Here is a 22,262-nt window from a genome sequence, read left to right as displayed (position 1 = left end):
ACCTTAAAGGGTTGAAAGTTATACCTTCTTGGACACTAGGAAGGTTAGTTCTAGGATTTTTGAGGCTTGGTTTTCTTAGAAAACACTTATAAGGGCTTACTAGTTTCTTCATTATTTGTAACGGTTCTTTACTTGGGGGGCTGGAATCTCTCTCTTCCGTATATAGGCGTTCCTTTTTTTTTTGAAATAAATAAAGCGGGTAGAGTCTTTGGAACAATAATTGGTATCTTTATTACATTAGCTAAAACTTTTTTGTTCTTATTCATTGCTATCACAACAAGATGGACTTTACCAAGGCTAAGAATGGACCAACTCTTAAATCTTGGGTGGAAATTTCTTTTACCTATATCTCTCGGCAATCTATTATTATAGATCCTTAAGAAACAAAACCAAGAAACAAGTTAGAATTTCGGAGTTACCTTTAAGCACCTCATTCAAACATTTTTATAAAATTGAAAAAAAATAATTTGAGGATGAAATTTGTTACGTAGCTTACCCATGATATAGAGAAGTTATGGTAAAAAATTCATGATATTTGAATGAGTATATTTTGGGTTATAAATTTTTCTTTCTCCCTTGCTCAGAAAACCCGAACTGCTGGAATGAAAAATGGGAGAGCTTTAAGTGAGGGAAAAGGGGTTGTTTTCTTTTGTGGCTAAAGTGTGGTAGTGTATAATGAATATATGGGATGTATACAGCAGATTTGACAATAATTTCGCAAAGGTATGGGTTGGTTTGATTGTGTGGTGAAGTGAGAAAAGGGAGAAGTATGGCTTGTGTACTTGTTTGTCTCCCATCACTATTCAACACTATTCCACTAACTATTCTAGTTAACTTCTAATCATCTAGTTACACTCCTAACTACTAGTTAGGACTTGGTTATGCATGGCCAACTTGCATGGGATTTAATTTCTCATTCGTTTATTTATCGTAAACGCAATCGTCGTTCCATTCCGATAGTTTCCACGTATAACGACTTGTTTCGTAGCGATTTCTTTTATCGCTTATAATCCTATAACCAATTACATTCCTTCTCTTGATCATAGAAATAAATTGATATATTATTTATTTCACGTAGTATTCCCGGTTCTACGCCATTCTTTACGGATACGAAAACACGTAGTATAATCGTGAATCTTCGAATTACGTCGGCTTCTACATTCACATTCACTTATTTTCCTCGATAAACAAGAATATGATCTCGGATTCTCAAAATTTCACTATTCATTTTATGATGATCCCCATACGTATTACTTAATCAGCTCAAGTTACTATTCACAGAAGTTTTAAAATATTACAAAAATCAGGGTTCTTACAAATCACCAGCGCATCGTTGTGGGGATGATGCACCCACCTTGATTCTTTTTCCTTGAATATAATATCAGCGGACTCTCCCTTAAAGATATTCGGAGGTCTGTCTTCCAAGATGTGAATGTTGGTGAGCGGCGGATGTCGCGCCTCTCTCGCGTTTCTTTCCAATGCTCGATTACTATCACCAACAAAAGGGTGTCCTCCAAAAATCACCCTGATACTGCCAGCCCTCAGAAACTTAACTTCTGATGTTTTTTCAACATCTTCCGCCCGCGGGGGCTGTCTTTCATCCTTACCCTTGTCATCGCTTCCCCTGCGTTGTTTCACCTTGTCAATCCATTCTCCCAGGTACCCAGCCTTGATCAATTCCTCAATTTCATCTTTTAGGTGACGACACTTGTGGGTGTCATGGTCGGTAGACTCATGGTAATCACAATACTTCTTTTTGTCTCTGCTCTGCCATGAAGTTAGACGGTCGGGTTTCTTGAAGATTCCTCTATCCTTATTTACCTCAAAGATATGATCAATGCATGCCTCCAGTGGTGAATAATTGCTGACCCTTCTCTCATAGTTCGATGGTGGGCTCCATTCTCTCCACGTGCTCACGGTGTTCACCCTATTAGGGCTTCTGGCACTCCGCCGATAATCAAGGCTCAAGGATCTATCTCTTCTCTTGGCTCGCCCCTTGGAGTTATGGGTGTTTTCATTCTTTTTTATTTTCACTAGCGACTGATCAATCACCTTGAATGATTCCGCCTGCGCAAGCACATCTGCTAACGACACTGGGTCCTTCCCTTGCAGGTGCTTCCAGAAATCTATTCCCACACGCAGTCCAGCTATAAGAAGTATTTTCAGCGTTTCATCCGTTGCACCCTTACCAAAGTGGATTCTGCCTTGAACCTTTTAAAGTATGAGGTTAAACTTTCTCATTCCTTCTGTTTTACATTAGCCAGTGCTGTAACTGGTGGTGTGTACTTCACTGCAGCTTGAAATTGAGTAAAAACAAAGTTTTCATCTGTTCCCAGGATGTGATCACACCTGGACCAAGTTTTTGGAACCACTGCTGAGCGCCTTCTCTAAAAGTGGCCGCTAGGAGACGACATCGAGCCAAATCAAGTACTTGATATACATCCATTTCAATGTTAAAGCGCCCCAGAAATTCCAAAGGATCAGAGTTCCCATGAAAACACAAGTCATTGGTTGTGTTCCTGTATCCTGCAGGCAATTGCGCCTCCCTCACAACAGCAGTAAAAGGAGAAGGAGCTTGCGCAGTTGCCGTTACTCTTTCTCCCTCAAGATGGTTGAGCAACCTCTTGTGATCGTTCACATTAAACGTCCTCACTCCAGGAATGGTTTGAACATTAGGCTGTTGGGGTTGCTCTGCGACTTGTTGTAGTTCCCCTTGATTACCCCCGGGTGTAGCGGTGGATCTCGCCGCCCCTCGCCCTGAGGCTGCGGCTGTGGCATGTTACCATCTTGGTTTTGAACGTTTTCCCGCACGTGAGGTTCCTCTTGACCGTGTCGCGGGATTTCATCATTATTTTGTATTCTTACTTGAATTCGCCCGTCGTCCTGGTCATGAGGACGCGCCCTGGACCCATTACCTGTAGCACTGTGGGAAGCTACGGGAATAACGGCAGGAGCTTCTCCAGTGGGGGGTGCACCATCTTTCCTACCATTGTACGGTGTTCTCCCATATTGGTATCCCATCCTTCCTCGTCCATTCCTCTGATATCCCCGGTAGTAGCTCCCAGGCCTTCCTCGCGGAGGGGCACGCTCGTGCTCGCGGTGCCGCACCCTGTCATCCCTTTGGAATGTAGGGGGCACACGTGTTGTATCACGGGGCCTCGCTTCTCCAACGTTTCCTTCCTTTTGCCATTCTACCAGCAGCATCCTCAAATCGTCATCTTCCAATCTTATGCCAAGCCTTCTTTTCAAGATTGAAAAATCCCTTCCTTCCTCATCTTGATTCTGAGTGTTCTCCGCACGACGATGCTCGTCCATCGTACGCCCAGACCTATGTGGGTGTGGCACCACCTGGTTACCAAGGCGAGGCCTTTCCCTACCATCATTGTCCTCATCGGCAAACTCCACAATAGGCTCTACATCATCAGAATATTCCAAGCGCCGCGGAGTGATTCGCGGGTTTTCCCCGCTGCCCTGGGTATATCCTTCAACTACTGGCGATTTCCCCACGGCATGGCCGTGACGGGGAAAACGACGACCTCTCCTCGTTCTCCGACGCTCCACCGTATTCGGTCTTGAGTGAAAACTATTAAGAATATCCCCCATGCGATACAAATGCTCCAAGATATCAGCGTTGCTGATGAGAACCGGAGGTGTTCCCCCCACATCCGGAGCTCTTGGTGGATCCACCATGTTTCTGAGAACGTAGGGTTCATGGCGAATGTAGCCTCCCCCGCCTTCTCCTTCAGATCTGCTGTCACTTCCATCATAAGAACTTCCATCACGATTATAAAACATCTTTTCCTCCTAAGATTACGACCTTAATTAGCACCCTTCCTTCTAGCGCCAATTTGTTGACGGAGGAATCTGTAACAACAAAGATTGAGGTTTCTCGCCGGAATTAAGTTCTATGATGGTGGTTCTTCGCCGGAAGATCAAGCGGTGTGTGGTGGTTTGTGGTTGTTTTAGGCTGAGATTGATCAGAGTAAGTGGTGGCTCTCTTATCAGCTCTCAACTTCTTACCCTCTCAATGTGCCTACGTACCCTTTATATAGGGATCAAGCCTGACGTAGTTCTTGTGGAACAAGAAATCTAATGGGCTTAGACTTCTTATTCCTAGGTCCAATAGAAGCCCATCTGAAGTTCATATTCCGCTAGCTTTAGGAATGTCCAACTATGAGGCCCAACCGCGAAGGCCCAAGGCTCGTCCGTAATCGCAGGACTTCACGGATAATGCATCTCTCTGCGCAAGGATAACACTCCGCTACCGCTATCTCCCTTGATTTACGAACGCAGGTATAGCCACGGTTCACCCCAAGTGCCGGACGCATCCCTGTCCCCCGAATGAGGATAACCCACCAGATAACAGGACTGGTGATCCCAAGCTCTTAGGTGCAAAGTGCAGGATGACTCCAAAGTTCTCCAACGAGGACACCCGTTGAATACAAGAACAGAGTTCCCAAAGCACACACCAAAGTTAACCCCGCATCCCCAACGAGGACACCCGTTGAATACAGGAGGAGGCCTTCAATCATCAGGCATACCCCTGGAGGCCTTCAAGCTTTTCACGGACATCCCTCTCCTTGACCATCTCAAGGAGGGAATTCTTCAAAGAGTACCTGCAACAAATTCGTTAGTAAAAATAATCTCCATTGCTCCTCTCCATGCAAGCTTTGCTCTGAAGTCACCATCAAAAGTGTATTGACCAAACACAGGACGCATCCTAAGACTCTGGGCGCGTCCTCCCCTTTATAAACCAACCTTGTTTCTCCACTAACCGTTCCCTACGGCATGCCACAGCCACATGTCGCGTCCTAATGGAGACAGGCGCGTCTTCCAACTTCCATTGCCACAAGATCACATTTGCCAAGTAATTTTCCCAATGTTGACACGTCTACAACAATTGGACGCGTCCTTTCCCAATCATGCACTCCCAAGTTTCGCCATCACCAGACCATAGAACATCCACTCAAATTTAGGCGCGTCCTCTGTGCCTGGACGCGTCCTATCCTTCCACAACGCAATACCGGGTTTGACCGTACGTAATCCGCATTTGACCCAAGTCAATTCAATGCCAAATTTTGGGTATAACAATATCTTTACAACTCAACATATAACTTTGTAGGATTTTGATTATATATATATATATATATATAATTGTGATATTAGAGTAAACTAAATGTTAACAACAAGCTGCACTGAGTCTCAGAATAGATTTTGAACATTTCAATTTCAAATAAAAAGGTTAATACGAGGACAATGACTTTCTCCTCACTAGTATAGTATTGGTACAATAAATTCGAGTTAGTATTAGTGCAACAATTGGTTAAGTTAGTATTGGTCCAACAAATGTTAACATAAATTTGAGTTATTAGTATAATAAATAAAAAGATGCCCACTCTTAAAAAATAAAAAGATGCTCACTCTTAATGTTATAGTCATGGTATATAGTAATTTTTATTTTCAATTCAAAATGAATTTAAATTTATGATTAATTTTTATAAAAAATAAAATATAAATAATTTAGTTAACAAAAATGTGATAATTGAACGAATCCCTAGCTTATTCGGCAACTTGGAAGACATTCTTCCGTACCAATTGTGGCATTCAGACTAAAATCACAAATCATGACTTGTATTGCATAAGCTTATTCACATAATCCTCCGTTAATCTTTACAACTCCATCACCTAGACATTTTGAGAAAAAAAAGCAGATCTTGTGTTATCACAGCCTGTCCAAGAGGCTGACTCTTTAGGCTAATAAATTGGGGTACCGAACAAATTGATATTCTAAAAGATCATAATACATATGGCACTTAAATAGTTAAATGAATCTCCACTAACACTATCTCTTACTTATCATTATTTCGATTTATTACCGCCCAACACAATTTTACCGGCCATGTGTGTTACCATAAATGTCGGTTCCACATTTGACCATTAAACAAAAGAACATGATCTTCCAGTATGTTACTGCGAGGCCATACAAATTCATAGCTCGATGTACAATTACCATGAATATAAGATGCGGCAAATACTTCACTTGTTTGACAGGCCTGATTATCTGAATCAAAGCATGCACATCAACCCAAATGCAAATCACAAACAACAGGCCGGTGACTGTTTTCTCAGGCACCAAGTAAAGATCAAAAGCAGCAAAATACATTACTGGTTTTGCAATGTACTTGATCAATCCTCCCTGTACTATTTTCGCATTCTGCAAGTTTTGTTGATAGAAGAAGAGGATCAGGTGAAAGGCAATGAATGCAGTGGGGAAAATATAGGTGTTGGAAACAAGATAGGTGCTGTAAAATGTGGTAGAGGAAAAGAAAATTAGTGCAGAAAGTGCGGAAGCAATGGAAATTAAAGGAAAGATTGAAAAATGTAAAGATGAAGCTGAGCTTGTTAATTGAGGAGTTCTTTGCAATGGTTCTGGTGGTGGTGTTGCCATAAATTTGAGAACTCAAGAGATAGATAAGTATGGTTGGTTAGAGTGTTGTTGATCAAATGTCTCAATTTGTAATTGTAGAAACGGTATGGTTGATTGTCAATATTATTTTTGTTGACTTTGGATATCCTTTGCCAAAGTCTAGTTAAAAGGCAGCAGCCATGAACTTTCATTTCTTGTTGAAAATTGTATCCACTACAATATATTATAAATTCAGTATATACATTTGTGGACTGGGGAGGGGTATTAGTGGGAAAGGCACATTCCTGGAGAAAATTAATTATGACTTCAGCTGGGATGTAATGTAAATAATTATATAATTAATTTGAAGTTGAAAGACTTTAATAGTTAATTTCTAAGCTCCCACCTTTTTTCAAAGTTTTCAAGTAATTATATTTCAGTGTTAAGAGAGGATAATTATCGTTCGGACTTCTATTTATCTATGAGTAAGAGTCTCTGTTGTAAAAATCGGAAATCGGGAAATATCGGCCGAGCTACCGATTTAGGTAAAAATCGGAAATCGGGAAATATCGGCCGAGCTATCGATTTAGGTAAAAATCGGAAATCGGGAAATATCGGCCGAACTACCGATTTAAGACCAATTGAAAATCGGGAATTAATCTGAATAAAAATTGGATGTATTATAATATTAAATTATATTTAATATATTATTATCATTATATTAGTTATTTATTAACAAATATATATTTATTATATCATAATTTCTATACTAATTCATATTTAAATTAATATAGTATTTTAATTTTAATAAAATAATTATATACTTTAAAAGAAAAATTCGTAAGAATTAATCTGATTTCAAATATCAAATTGGTCGGATATTTTAAAAGGAATTAATTGGGAATTAATCAGTTGAATCGAGGATTTTTAAAACACCGGCAAGAACACAAAATCTCGATATGAAAACACTCCTTTATTATCATTGGAAAAAAAGACAAATTATTATTATTATCATTAATTTGCCCAATAGAAGATAGATTATTGTTTGCATGCACTTAATTATAATGTAAAATGCTAGAGTTTTTAAATACATTTTCAAAAACGTTCTCCAATGGTAAGTTGTTGTGATGCTATCGATTGTTTTCTCCATACTAAAATGGATCCGTACACTAACACAAGTGTACCTGAAATAATGTCACGTGTCTTGTGAGAACAGGACTAGGTTAGGTTCCTTCCCTGAAAGGAGCATTGCTCATTGCTCAATTATAATATGCTATTGGTTGTCAGTAAATCATGTACACATGTTGTCTCTATCTCTACACATAAAACTTTGTTGCTGTATCATCTCATACACTTGTAATCTCTATCTCATTGTTCATATTACATAATCCCAATCGATAATATGTCCTCTCCACGCTATTCTGTAATGCCCGCTTTTATAAAATACAATATCATGTATATTAGGATTTGCATTCCTAACTAGTCAACAACGTCCTACTTCTAATTTAGCTGAATAAACCCTACTTTCTACGTGACTATCATCTATATCCTCACCATTATCTTATTAATGAATGTATTTAAATATTACTGCATCGTATGAAAACGAAGGCTACACGAGTTGTTAACTTTCCGGATAGCTCCGTTGAGTTATTGACAGGTTAGTGTGTTTAAATCAAACGGGTTGATGTTTAAATGTACCGATATTAATGTATTCACGTGCCAAATTTTCATTTCATTTGCTCTTCACTTATTAACTTATTTTTTAATATATGGCTTTTTTCACAAAAAAAAACAAAAATATAGATATGGAGTTCATTATAATTGAATAATTAGTACATATTTGGGAAATTTTAAAATAATAACTTATAACTTAAAATTAATAAGTGACTTAAAAGTGATAAGTTGATAAATATTTATAAGTTATGTAAGTGTTTGGTTAGTTTTACTTATAACTCAATTTTTTTTTAATTTAAATGAACTAAAATAAATAATTTTTAAATATGATTATCTTAATTCATGACTTTTAAATTAACTTAACATTCAAAAACATATGTTTAAAGTAACATTTAAATTATCAACTTATAAATTGTGCCGACAAACAATACTGAATAAGTATTTATGATAAGCCAAAAATAACTTATAAGCGAGAAGACAAACATGTTATAAGTACATCTCCCTATATATATTAACAGTATCAATGACCTTGTTCGTAAATTGTAACGTTTGGAATAAGTATGTAAAAATAGGTAGGCATGTAGTACAAGTAATGTAGAAAATGTATACGTGCTTTTAAAGAGTATCTTTTATATTTAACAAAAAAAATTAAGCAGTACTCCCTCTATCCCAACCAATTCTTTACGTTTGGTTTAAGCATGAATGTCAAGAAATATATATAAAGTAGTGAAAAAGAGAAAGAAAAGTGGGTGAAGCGGTGGAATCCATTGATTTTTAATGTATAAAAAGGAGATAGTGGAATAAAAGTAGTGTGAAAAGGAAGAAAAAGTGAGAAAGTGGTGTGATTCATTGACTATTTATGGTAAGTTTTGAAATTTAAAAAATTGTACGACAAATGGTTGGGACAGAAGAAATGGTTGGGACAGAGGGAGTATATTTTTATAACGGAAGATTTGTATATACCCTTGGTTTATATTTGATATCTAAATTTTAAAAAGAGTGTGCACCTATTAATTTTTATAATTGGGGTTTTTCAGATCTACCCAAGTTACCATTTTTTCTTGTTCCGTTCAATTTAATATGTAACATAAAATGTAATATTTGAACATAATACATAATTTCATTCAAAATTTGTGCAACATATTACACAATTTTTATCATATTTTTGAAAATTAGTTTGAAAACATGGTATATTTTATATATTTCCTTTCATATAATTTTAATTAATAAAAGAATATTAACACATTATTCATTGGGATTAAAGCCATCTCAGCAGCCCTTGTAATATGGAGACCGGGAGTGTATTCAATTGAGATTTTGAAGAATTTTTATGGATTTTAAAAATCATGGATATTCAATTTGGATTTTAAATAATCTTTTAAAATCTGAAGGTATTCAATAAAGATTGAAAAAAATCTTTTAAAATCTAAGTGTATTCAATTTAGATTTTAAAAAGTCAATCAAAATTTGTCGGTATTAAATTTGGATTTTAAAAAATTCATCAAAGTCTGATGGTATTCAAAATTCCATGATTTTTTTTATTTAAAAAAGTTGTGGATTTTCCATAATTTTTTTTTATTTAAAAAAGTTGTGAATTTTGATGAATTTGCTAGTTTATTTTTAATATCTTGAAATCTTTTCAAAATACATGAGATTTTGATAAATTTCTAAAAAACTCCACAAAATCTACAACACTCTGCAAGATTTTGGATCAACCCCATCAAAATCTAGAAAGAATTAAAATCAACAAAAATCTTTTAAAATTCATAAATTATTAACAATTCTTTAAAATCTGAAATAAATACAAACATATCATTTCTGCATACTCTTTAGCAGCTATATAAATCCCTCATAACCCTCTTGAAACATTCATTTTAACAAATCCCATAATTTCTTCTCTTTCATAAACAGGAATGACAATGATCATGGCACTTTCCTCCTCTTCGTGTTTAGCTATCAAATCCCCCCTCTTAACTTGTTCTCCAAATGAGAATGTAAGATCACTTTTTTATATGTTCAAATAGTTTTTATGTTTCTATGGTATAAATAATTTTGTGTGTTTATGTTACATTAGTTTTTGGGTTTTGTATGATGAATATAAACCAAGAGTAATGGGTTACTGATAGACTTACTTGATCAATGTTTCTTTAAAGTCTATGTTTTTTTTAAGATTTGAAGACACTCTGATGAAATTATATTATGAGATGTTAATTTATTAAGAAGATATCTGATTAGCCTTTGGCTTATTTTTTTGATACACAAAAGATGTTGTGAAATAATTTCTGATTTAAATTTGGTTGCAGGGGTTTATGAAAGGCACCTTACAGGGGAGTTTTGGATGCAAAAAGATCGTTAATGGTAGACAGAATTTGTTGCTGTCAGCTAAGAAATTTGAACTGAATTGCCTTAGAGACAAAGAAATGGATGTGAAAGCATCAGCATTAGCTGAGAGTGTTGCAGAACTCGAGGAAGAGTTGTGCTTTGAAAAAGGTATCATGACTGATATCGATAAACATAAGGACGTAATTGTCTACATATATCGGTGACTCCTACTAAATTTTATCCTATTGCAGATGTAAAGATTAAAGAACCAAGTGTGTCAACATTGTTGATGAATTTTGAAGCAAAGTGTGATCCTTTTCATTCGACAAGTATACCTCTTTACCAGACAGCTACTTACAAGCAGGTAACTTGAGTTCTAAGATCATGCCGAGACTTTTGTTTATGAATCCATTTATATATTTTATGCCAAAGTTCAGGGCAGAACTTGCAACAAGGACTTGTGTATGTCAGCACGCTTGTGTTGTGTAGACAGATACATTTTCAGTTTTTTAGTCACTTGCCTTTGTTTAAATTGATTGTAATACTTCAAGAAATGTTCATTTGAATGCATACCCAATCCTGCAGTCTGCTACATATATTTTATATGATTGGAGTCTCGAAAGGAACTTTATATGCTTCACAGGTTTTTTGCATATTTTGACTTTAGAGAAGGCACTGACTTTGAGTATATTTTGCAGCCTAACGCTGTCGAATATGGTCCCTATGACTACACTAGAGGAGGAAATCCAACAAGGGATGCATTGGAAAGGTTTTATATGTGTTGGATCTACCCTTACTCCTTAATAATATGTTTCATTGTTGTCATGTACTTTACCTGTTAGGCATGAATTTTTTTTTATCCTCAGCATCTTGGCAAAACTTGACAAGGCAGAAAGAGCACTTTGCTTCAGCAGTGGAATGGCTGCTTTGGCTACTGCAATTCATCTTGTTGGAACTGGTGCTTTTCCTTCTCTTTGCCTCTAATATTAAACCCGTGCATATCCAGTACTTCTCTAAATTTCTGGCTAAAAGTCTCTATATAATATTAAACTGTAACTATCACTTGTTTATGTGAACCATTTCGCATCTTGTGAATAGTTTATTTATGAGCTAATCTTTGATTTCAAACACTTTCCTGACTGATATAGATTAACAATATTTATAATAGGTGAGATTGTTTCTGGAAATGACATGTACGGTGGTTCTGATAGATTGTTGTCAGACGTTATAACAAAAAATGGATTCTCGGTGAAGTAAGTATATTCTCTTTTTACTCTGAAAGGAATAGAGTTGTTTCATTCTCTGTCTGTTACATCTCTACGCTCATAAAGGATTTAAATAAATATGTTTTCAATGTGCAGACGGGTGGACACTACTGATCTAGATGAGGTTGCATCTGCAGTTGGACCTAATACCAAGCTTGTGTGGATTGAGAGTCCAACCAACCCCAGACAACAAATATCTGATATTCGTGTAAGTACTGCTAGTGTTAAATCTTGGAGTTGTCTAGTGCACCCATGAATCACTCAAAAGTATTTCATATGGAATATCAAATTGTCTGGAATGCTGGCACATTTATGTTTTTAAGAAATATATATATATAGAGAGTGGCACAATTCACTGGAAATCTGAGTATAAGCATTAATCAAAGCTGTACATGGGAGCTCAAAATTTAATTCAACATATTTGATACAATTTTCAGAAAATTGCAGAGATAGCTCATTCTCATGGCGCCCTCCTGATGGTGGACAACAGCATGATGTCCCCTGTACTGGCACAACCTTTGGAGCTTGGAGCAGGTTTTGAAATTTATATGCTCCAAATCACTATTTTTTATTGGAAGTTACTTTGCTTTATTTATTTTTTATTTTTTATTTTTTGTTTTTGACAATTTATTGTGGAACTTCTGCTGTTTACAGACATTGTAATGCACTCAGCAACTAAGTTCGTTTCTGGGCACAGTGATGTCATGGCGGGCGTGCTAGCAGTCAAAGATGAAAGGTAGTATACAATCTGTAAATTTGCTTTTTATAGTTACAATTAAAATCATTCAATTTCAACCCACATTAGCGCCAAATACCTAAATAATTACATGATGATCTGATATACAATAGTTCTCAACAGCCATGGGATCACACTAACATATAATTTTAAAATTTTGAGGTTTCAGTTTTCCTGGAATATTTTTGATATTATCTGTACCAGTATGTACTAATCATTTTGAGATCTTTTTTGTCTTTATTTTGATAGGTTGGGAAAGGAATTGTATTTCCTGCAAAATGCAGAAGGCGCGGGTTTAGCACCATTTGACTGTTGGATCTGTTTAAGAGGCATCAAGACAATGGCCCTGCGCGTTGAAAAGCAACAGGTACATTGGATTACAACTATTTTTGGACACGGGTACTGCGGACAAGGGGACAAAATAATCTAATATTAAACAAGTATACAATTTTGTAAAGGACTTGGAAAATTAGGCGTTTTCTTCTCTTTTAATTTCTTTTTTCCCATTTCTCCTTTTGCGTTCTTCATCTTATTCTTTCTGCATTCTATGTTCATCTGATTCCTCACTTGACAATTTCTCAATAACTAATATGATTGACATGTTTGGCAGGAAAATGCTCAAAAAATCGCAGAATTTCTCTCATCCCATCCCCGCGTGAAAAAGGTTCATTATGCTGGTCTTCCTAGCCATCCTGGATACTCTTTACACCATTCTCAGGTATTAAGAGATTCCAAAACACCAAGTCATAGTTATTTGCAATTTTGCATGACTGTCTGCCACTTTATATTCTTCTTTTACATGGAACCATATGCTCATATACCTATTGCAGGCTAAGGGGGCAGGATCTGTTCTCAGTTTTGAGACAGGATCGGTTGCACTCTCCAGATACGTAACTGAGAATACCAAGTACTTCAGCATCACTGTCAGTTTTGGTAATTATCCTCAACAATATGCAACAAGTGTTCCTTTTGACTTTAGATTTCCAATCTTCTATAACTCTATAATCCAGTAATTTTTGCTGCACCAACAATAATCTTATAGACAAAATTGAAAGATTGTTTCTGTGTTTCATGGATGGTAGATGTTGCATTGTTTAACATAACTGTTTACTACTTGCAGGAAATGTGAAGTCCCTCATAAGCATGCCGAGCTATATGTCACACTCAGTTATACCTGCTGCTGTACGAGAAGCTAGAGGCCTAACCCAGGATCTTGTCCGTATAGCTGTCGGGATTGAGGATGTGAATGACTTGATCACGGATCTAGATCATGCACTTAGCACCGGACCTATGTAGGTTTGAGAGATAATATTTGTCTTCTATCCAGTTCAAGGAAAAATATCAGTCGCTGTAACAAACATCTAAATATCGTTTCTTTGCCATATTAATATTAAAAAATTTGGAATCCTTTGCAGTTTACTTTGAATGGAATCTTGTTTGTGTTTAGTAGTACAGCTACTTGTCTCAAAAACCGTACAATTATACCGTGGTTCTTAAGAACAGGAGTAAAGTCGAACCCCTGTGTTCAAAGTTTTATGCAGTTTGCACCCTTAATTTTTGGGTCATTTGTCATTTTTACTCAGCATTTAGAATGTGACACTTGCATTTCCTACTTGGTTATTTTAAAGTTTAGATTTGAAGTTTTTACCGGCACACTACTCTCGTGAATCACAACCACGATACTATATATTGTTGAGTTTTTTTTGACAAATGTATTGTTGAGTTTTTAGTTGCGCTACTCTTGTGAATCACAACCACATTAAATTTCAAGCACATTTCATCTGAAACGAAGGTGTAAGTTTAAATTTGAAAAAAAACAAATTTAGAGACGAAATTGTCTGATTTGATTCAGTTGCTCAAAAGGAGTATCTAATAACACTACAACCAAACAATAATTATAAATATAATTAAAAAATACTTTAAGGCATATATGTTTTCTTTATAATGGAATTATTTCATTGAAAAAACAGGGGTGTTGTCTGCATTCACATATCTTCTCTCTCTTTTTGCTAAGTTGCATTTACATTTCACAGCAAAACATGCAACAGAAAAGCCTCATTACAGAAAACGCAGCTTGAGAGCCATAAGCAATCTTGGCATATCAATCGGCAAAACAGTTTGCTTCAGTGAAGCTATAGTGTATTTCCCACCTTCAATGCTACTTAAACTTCTTTCTTAAGCGCCAATGGTTCAGCAAATAAGACCTTGTAGCAACTCATTGTCAGCCCTTTGGGCACGTGTTGAGTAACCACTAACTAGGTAGCATGAACTCTGATACTATGTAAAGTAATCAACTCATCTAAAATTTTAAGCTGTAGGAGAAAAAACCCAATATGACCATATATTATATTTTCACAACCACAAATAGGAAGAGCGTGTTTTTGACAGACAAGTGAGGGAACCTAACTCAGATGCTACCTTTCCGACTGGGGCATATATGAGTAAACCACATGACTGACCCTAGTGGCGTTAATGTTATGCAAAACATCATGATTCATGTGTGTCACCCTCTGAGGAGTTGGATCCCAATATATGAGCACTGTTCTCATGTTTATATTTATCAATACTTCGGCAGTGGTGCAATCAATCTTATGCGATACGAGTTAACATCAACATTCATCTTATCCCTCCCTCCAGAACAACATATTACGATCAGGTTCCATCCAATCATTCAGATACGCCCCTGGCCTGCAGTCTCATTCTCACCAACGCCGAGTTTGCAACTAGATATGTTTGCTTTTTTTTATGGAACTCTCAACTTTCAAAGCAACTTCCAACACCGAATTTTTAAGCTCGTTTTTAATAAAATAGTTTAAAGGGTAAATTGCAAACCGTGTCCCTGATTGTTTCCATTTTGACTTCACCGTAACTACTTTTAATAATTGCACTTCACACCCCAAACATGTTTTGGCGCCGCAAATCACAACCTTCCGTTAATACTCCGTCAAATAAGACCGTTAGCCTCAATTATGTTGAGGGTAAATTTGTCTTAAAATTATGTTTTTGCAACAGTCATCTTCTTCCTTACTTCCAGCTATATAAACATATATGAAAATGGTAATATGCTTTATTTGAGGGCTAAAACTAAATTTATAAAAAACATGGCTGAGAGGTATGTTTGTGGAGCATGGGTTGTTGCAAAACTTGGACAACTGCAAATGTCGGTAGCCGTTTTTTTCTTGCAATCGATATCGTTATTTTATGTTGTGCCTTCAATGAAACTTGTGAAGCACCCAAAAATTCTTGTTAGCTGATTTTTTCCCTCTAATATGCCTTCAATAAAGCTGAAAGGATGCAATAACAAGATTAATTGTTAAAAGTCTAATATGCCCTCGCCGTTAGGAAGATAACGGTTAAGGGCACATTGGGCACATTGTTAACGGGTTGTGATTTGCAACGCCAAAACATGTGTGGGATGTGTAATGCAATTATCAAAAGTAGTTACGGTGAAATGAAAATAAAAACAACCAGGGGTATGCATTTTGCAATTTACCCTAGTTTAAATTATTATATGTCGCGCCAAAGGCAAGAGGAAACAGTACAAGAAATCTACTAAAACAATTATAATTAAGTTTGCATTTGAATTTTAAAAAGGCCAAAATCAAAATTACAAATGATTTTGTTTATTACAATTAACCCACAAATTTGCATCAAATTTAAAAAATAGAACCAAAGTCAACTGACAGTCGTCAAAGCTAGTTCGACTTCTAACGATCATTCCCACTTAGGGGACCAATATAACCTGAAGTGACAAAAATAATAACAGAACTTTCCATTTCATATGGACCATAAGCAAAGGCATCGGACTTCAATATCACAAAGCATATTAACTTAATGCTTTAAAACAAAACAGCAAGGTTGCCTTTAAAATCTCTATATAACCTTCTTCGAACTGTTATAAACCTAGAATCTAATTCCATTCTCCATGAACAGGTTATTTCCACCAGCTTGTAGATGAATAACTACTAAAATTTCAAAACATAAAATCTCCCCCACTTCTGCAAAGCTATACACAAAAACTGCTCTTTACATGTTCTCAGTTGGATCTGCATATTAGAAAATAGCAAATAAAATGAAAATCATAGAATCATATAAAAGAGTGGAAGCAAACAACATTATACAAACATACTCCCCCTGGCCACTTTTAGTTGCCTCTTCGTAAAAAAACATAAAAATTATCCCCAGATACTTGTCCTCATACTACTGTATCCAATGTTTGACAAATGTACATATACAAACAACTAAAGAACGTAATTTAACAGAATAATTTAGGTTAGTCAAGGAAACAAATTATTTAACAAACATTTTCTAAATGTGTAATTTTTTCTATGAGACGAACTAAGAAGAGAAGAAGGAAGTATCATTATTTATATGTGTACTTCCTCTGTTTCAGTAAATGGCCTGGGGACAATTTTGCACATAGATTGTGGGACAAATTTATAGTTATACAGATGTTTCTATTTTTAGTATCATGTCAAAATTTTATTTTGATAGAAAATTTAAAAGTAACAAAAACAAAATTATTTGATGTGACCATTAATATTTTACACCTCAACATACGTGCAAATTTGTAAGAAAGTTATTATTCCGAAATGCTGCTAGTAGCATAAAGAGGAAGAAGACAAGATCACACGAGACTTTCTTAGCATAAAAACGTACCTTTTTAATTAATCACTGCCAAAGTCTTCATAGCTCAAGCCCTCTGATATAGTGTCCAACCTCTTCATATCGTCTGACAAACCAGAGAGGCATATTATTTAAACTAAATTTTCAAATGCATGTTAAGTTCAAAAACCTTATCTTCATTCTTCAGATAAAATAATTTTGATCCCCAAGTATGAGGACTTCAATGACAATAAACTAACCTTGGTGTTCTGCCCTTCCATTGGGATCCAGAAAGTTGTCTCCATCAGTTGCCAGAAAGGGTGATCTGGAAAAGCTCTCTAATATATCTGACATTCAAGTTAAATAAAAGTAATTTAAGGGGTATTTGATCCATTAGACTTTGCTACTCAACCACAATTATGGAGACAAAAAAGTGAGTAAGATCACCATTATTTGAGAAATCAGCAGTCAAGTCCGAAAGACTAAAGTTTCTTGGAATTTGGCCAAGAAATCCAAATGAGGAAGAGCCAGGATCCAAGATTGTCTCGCTTGGGTTCTGCGAATTGGACTCTACACTTCCAAAAGATGCAATAGATGGATCCCCCATTGTAGGACGTGCTTCCAAGACATTGCCATTAGCACCATAAATGAACTGGGAAGAGCCAGCATATCCAGATTCTGATTTCATTATTCCACCATTCACTGTCGGAACCATTCCCAAGTTTGAGTTCTGGGCAAAAAACATGTTTGGAGAACTATCTAGCCTTCTAGCATGGATGGACATATCAACCGAAGGTTGCATGCATGGATGAAGTGATGACATGCCATTACTGAAGGCATTAGTTATGTTGGAGCCTATTGACTGGTGCAAGAGCTCTGGCTTCATGTCAGCACCTGTTTGCTCTGGGGCAAAGCAACCTGCATTTTGGTGCACTGCCAGCAAAAATCAATCAGAAGGAGAGTATTTAAAACCAAGAAGTATGAAACATTAGGGCACAGAATACTAAAAAACTTCCAAAAAAATCAATTTGTGGGAATTAGAGACACATATTTAATATATATAATAAGCCAATAGGCCTCCATTATTGTTGGTAGAAATGGAAAACAAAATTATTATACTATCTAACTAACATCTCTCAGACAACAAAGTGGTCACGTATCATCTAGGAAGCGTCCCTGAGATGATGGATAGTACCATCAAGTATAAATTACTACCTCTTGTTTGCCTAATGTCACTCAGAGCATGTAGTTTAAGTTTGCCTAGTACCGAATGCAGAGTTTCAATCTTTGCACTTCTCTCATCTGTCTAAGGGCCATAAAAGTATCCAGTAATTTAAAGAAATAAACATCAGAGCCAATATGAAACCACAGTTAGTGATTTGGGTAAATTTAAACTATTTATGGTATTACATGTCTTGAACCAATTAAAGCAAACTGCAGGTTGCTTTAATTTCTAAAAAAACAATGCTAAAAAACATGAAGGCTAAAACAATACTAAAAACAGTACTAATGATGTCCCCATTCAATTTCTAATAAAGCATGAAGGCTAAGTAGCTCATTATCAGCATTCTTTATAGCCTTGCTTAAGTGGACGCCTACTCCTAGTACACTGATACAATGACCTGTTTTTTCACCAGCCACGTTTACTTGCCCTTTTATATACAACGTTTAAACTCTTGCAAACTTTAGCTGCAAAAATACATGGCAAACATTCCAGAATAGCACCTAACGCGAGTTATTTTGATAGGTGGTACGAGTTCAAGTACATGGCACGTTACCCTCCAGATATCCGATACGATGACCCGCGAATTGGGTATGAGAGTTAATTTAAGGAACTCGATTATAGTTATTGGGAGCGTTAACTTAAATAGATAATTGACTTGTTAATTAATATACGATGTAACAGAAATTTTGTTTTAGGTAAATTGAGGATTAAAGTTAAGATGTTAAATATCTATTACAGTTATATTTAGTTTGGTAGTATACATATGCTTATCTAATTTAACAGGCCAAATACAGCAAATCAATTCGCAGTTATTATTATAAACTCGACTCCTCCAAAATAGTAGATAACCCTAGCCGCAAATAATGGCGTCTCCCCTTACCATGGTTCGCATCCCTACCAGGCAGAGTCGAGGAGGTTGCCGGAAACTTAACCCAGTCGTTAGTTATTCAATTTACTATCAAATGTCATGTCAAGATTTTCTGATTACAATCTCATATCTTCTCATCCTTGCTCCTCTTCATTTCGATGGTCATCAATTTTGGTGAACTGTTCGTGATCCACATCATTACAGGTCAACAGCAGCCCGTGATCCTGAACACGCGACCCGGTACACGGTTCCATACTCCCCCCACAACCTGGTAAGTCTATTTGCCCTAAAATCTACATGGCAGTACTTTAAATCCTAAGAGAATCCTTTTTAAATAGAGAACAAAAATATTCAATAATAAAACTTAAGCAAGTACTTATCATGGACGAAAATAACGCACAAAACTGATTAGGCTCAATAAAATCAAGATAGTTAAAAAGTAACTCTTTATTTTTGCTAAATAGTTATAAAGAAAAAGAAAAAAAAGACTCACTTTGTGACATATGGGATCCATTTGATATAGAAAGTGGAGCAGCACCTATTGGACGTATCTGATGCATTAGCTCAGCCTGTTTCTCAAGCAATTTGTTGAATTCTATTATTTGTTCTTTTACCACAAGTCGCAGATGATATGCCTCAAAAAATTCCTGATTTTCTTCTTCAAGCTTTTGCCAAACTGGTAAAGTAAGATACTATGTTAGATGTAATAATTGTATTTCCGGATGACATTTAATATAAAATACTATAATAGGTGGGTACAAATTTTTAAGTATGAACTTTACAACTTTAATCATAATCTTGCTTCCTTAATTAATGTTCACTATCTACTCATGTAACTGAGTGATAAAAAGTAATCCACAATGCTCGACACAAGTTTTGGCAAAAAAAAAAAAATCAATAAAATACATCTTCTGCCATATTCCAGATTATAAAGCAGAGCTACAGAAGGAATATATTTAAAAAAAACATGGTGTACAAGAGCAGTCGCCAAGTGTAGATTAAAAGTCCCCCATTGAGGTTCACCATCTGGCAATTCACAATAGTAAGTGTCGGCTCAATCTCTACATAATAGCAAAGTATCCTTAAACCTTCAACAAGCTAAAGGATCAGACTAAACTAACCTTTAACCAGCTTTAAAAAAGAAACAAGTTGACCAAAAAAATCAATCTAATCACATCAAAACTAGGAAAACATTTGAAATAGGGAGAAATGTAATGACATAACACCATCGTACTAAAAGCAGATGTGAACAAAATTTTCAGCTGAGCATTAGGTGAAAAGAGAAAAAAGTTTGAATTTACATATAATTACAATTTACAAACAAGCTAAGCATAGAACAGGAACAGCGATAGACTGATTCCATTCCCCATTTCCATTCTTTTTCTTAAGTAAAAGTTGTTCAACACGTGAATTTATACAATTTAGACATTATCACTTTGTAAAGAAAATGGTAGAGGCAAACCTAATACATTGCAGCTCACAACCTCGACCTAGTTGTCATATCTTATAACTGATACTATATAAGCACCTCACTATACCTAGTAACTTAGACTTAACAAGAAACAAGGGTAAAATAAAATTTATTAAGCTTTTTAACAACTGTAATTTTTCAAACATGCATTGCACAGTTTAAGAACACAGCACAACAAAAAATGTTTCCTGTAATTCAAAATACAACAAAAATATATATTCTTATTAATGAACCGTACCGAGTTCGGTGAAACCAGGTTCAATTTTTGCTTGCTGTAAAAGGGTACCCACAACTTCCTTCTGACTCATGTACAACTGAAGGCATCGCTCTATAAGATTTTGTACCTGCCGGTTATAGGATAATAGCCAAGAGAAGAGAACAATTAGTAGTTGAATCCTTACATGTACCTATACTCATTAATTGCACATTGTACAAAAGATCAAATTGATCTTAAGAGAGCTGTTACATGGTACCACCCAATACAATTACACTACATATTTTGGAAAATACACTAGCATTTGACTGCCAAACATCAGAGAGGCATAAGTGCACCACTAGTGAATAGGTCTATGCATACCAAATAAAACTAGTTCCAGTGACCACTAGATTTCATTTCTACATATTTCTACGAGGAAGCCACCTACTCTTCACACCGAGTATCTACCGTTTTCCACATTTGTATAAAATCATATACCATTGAAATATGGAATAAAATCTAGCATCACAACATAATTAAAGCTTACCAGTTGTATGTCTTGGCGAGAAACTTTCCTTATGTCTCCACTAGACATTTTCGATATTCAAACCTGAAATAATGAATAATATTTAAGCAAATTAATGCAACTCATTAAAAACTCAACACACAGCTGATTCTGGATTCTAATTTTACAAATTTGAATACCATTTCTGTATAAATATAAATAGATATACATCAAAATCAATACTATAGATATCCTAAATCCTAATAATAAACATACAGAAACCGAAACTAAACAATTTTGCAGAACACCGAGAAAAAAATTTACTTTCCGTAAAATTAGTTTGACGCATAACAGAATATAAAAGTAAAACATGATCACTCGTATAAGCCTATCACAATTCAAATAATCAGGAATCAAATATCTAGGGTTTACACATACAAAAACTTCAATTCAAAGCTCCAAACATCAAATTCAACAAAACCAAAACAAATTAAAAACAACAATTAAACAAAAGTATTCAATCAGATAACATGATCACCACACACACACACAAAACTGTACGGATCACAGAGAAACAAACACAACAGAAGCTATACATACAAGTGTCAGAAAATACATACAAGTAAAAATAGTTGTGAATTGAGAGAATACATACCAGAGTGATTTTGTGTGTGTGATCGAGTTGTGATTTTTAATTTCTTTTTCTTTTTTTATTTAATTTGGTTTGGATAAAATAGAGGATACAAATAGGTTGATGTGTGCTAGTGCGGGTGACGTACGATAGGGACGCGTGGGGTATTGAAAATAAAAGTAGTGGGACCCGGAGATGATTGATCGGACGGCTAGGAGCAAACTACAGCCCCCGTTTCTTGATTCAAGTTGGACTAGTGACTGGACCGAGTATCTAGTCAAAGTCTTGATAATTACCCTTACTAGGCCCTCTACACTTATCCATCAATATTACTCGCTCTTTCCTAATTTGAAAAGGT

General features: G+C 35.7%; 2 protein-coding genes across 2 annotated transcripts; one reads left to right on the top strand and one right to left on the bottom strand.

Moving 5' to 3' along the window:
- Positions 1-9,930: 9,930 nt before the first annotated feature.
- LOC141692726 (cystathionine beta-lyase, chloroplastic-like) lies at positions 9,931-13,810 on the top strand. Its single transcript, XM_074497654.1, has 13 exons — positions 9,931-10,074; positions 10,384-10,570; positions 10,654-10,766; positions 11,101-11,171; positions 11,269-11,360; positions 11,571-11,655; positions 11,764-11,875; positions 12,105-12,201; positions 12,322-12,403; positions 12,653-12,770; positions 13,014-13,121; positions 13,234-13,336; positions 13,524-13,810. The coding sequence occupies exons 1-13, from the start codon at positions 9,994-9,996 to the stop codon at positions 13,697-13,699; spliced, it is 1,425 nt and encodes a 474-aa protein (XP_074353755.1). The 5' UTR covers positions 9,931-9,993; the 3' UTR covers positions 13,700-13,810.
- A 2,341-nt stretch (positions 13,811-16,151) lies between these two features.
- LOC141693572 (uncharacterized) lies at positions 16,152-22,047 on the bottom strand. Its single transcript, XM_074498711.1, has 8 exons — positions 21,929-22,047; positions 21,316-21,378; positions 20,811-20,916; positions 19,595-19,777; positions 17,456-17,941; positions 17,269-17,355; positions 17,063-17,135; positions 16,152-16,449 (listed from the first exon to the last, which is right to left on the bottom strand). Exons 2-7 carry the CDS (start codon positions 21,361-21,363, stop codon positions 17,071-17,073), a joined length of 975 nt encoding a protein of 324 aa, XP_074354812.1. The 5' UTR covers positions 21,364-21,378; positions 21,929-22,047; the 3' UTR covers positions 16,152-16,449; positions 17,063-17,070.
- Between the last annotated feature and the right edge of the window lie 215 nt (positions 22,048-22,262).

This window comes from Apium graveolens, chromosome 10 (genome assembly GCF_009905375.1).
Source record: "Apium graveolens cultivar Ventura chromosome 10, ASM990537v1, whole genome shotgun sequence".
Taxonomy (NCBI): Eukaryota; Viridiplantae; Streptophyta; class Magnoliopsida; order Apiales; family Apiaceae; genus Apium; species Apium graveolens.
Note: the sequence above shows the minus strand (reverse complement) of the source record. Positions and strands in the feature narration are given on the sequence as shown.

What these genes read in the sequence shown, in the direction of transcription:
- LOC141693572 (XM_074498711.1), bottom strand. Translation starts at nt 21,363, where the DNA reads ATGTCTAGTGGAGACATAAGGAAAGTTTCTCGCCAAGACATACAACTG. An exon ending in TGGATCCCATATGTCACAAA is followed by an intron (nt 17,942 to 19,594) that starts GTGAGTCTTTTT and finishes TTTTGCTGGCAG; the next exon opens with TGCACCAAAATGCAGGTTGC. An exon ending in TGCTGATTTCTCAAATAATG is followed by an intron (nt 17,356 to 17,455) that starts GTGATCTTACTC and finishes CTTGAATGTCAG; the next exon opens with ATATATTAGAGAGCTTTTCC.
- LOC141692726 (XM_074497654.1), top strand. Translation starts at nt 9,994, where the DNA reads ATGACAATGATCATGGCACTTTCCTCCTCTTCGTGTTTAGCTATCAAA. An exon ending in CTTGTTCTCCAAATGAGAAT is followed by an intron (nt 10,075 to 10,383) that starts GTAAGATCACTT and finishes ATTTGGTTGCAG; the next exon opens with GGGTTTATGAAAGGCACCTT. An exon ending in AATTCATCTTGTTGGAACTG is followed by an intron (nt 11,361 to 11,570) that starts GTGCTTTTCCTT and finishes TATTTATAATAG; the next exon opens with GTGAGATTGTTTCTGGAAAT.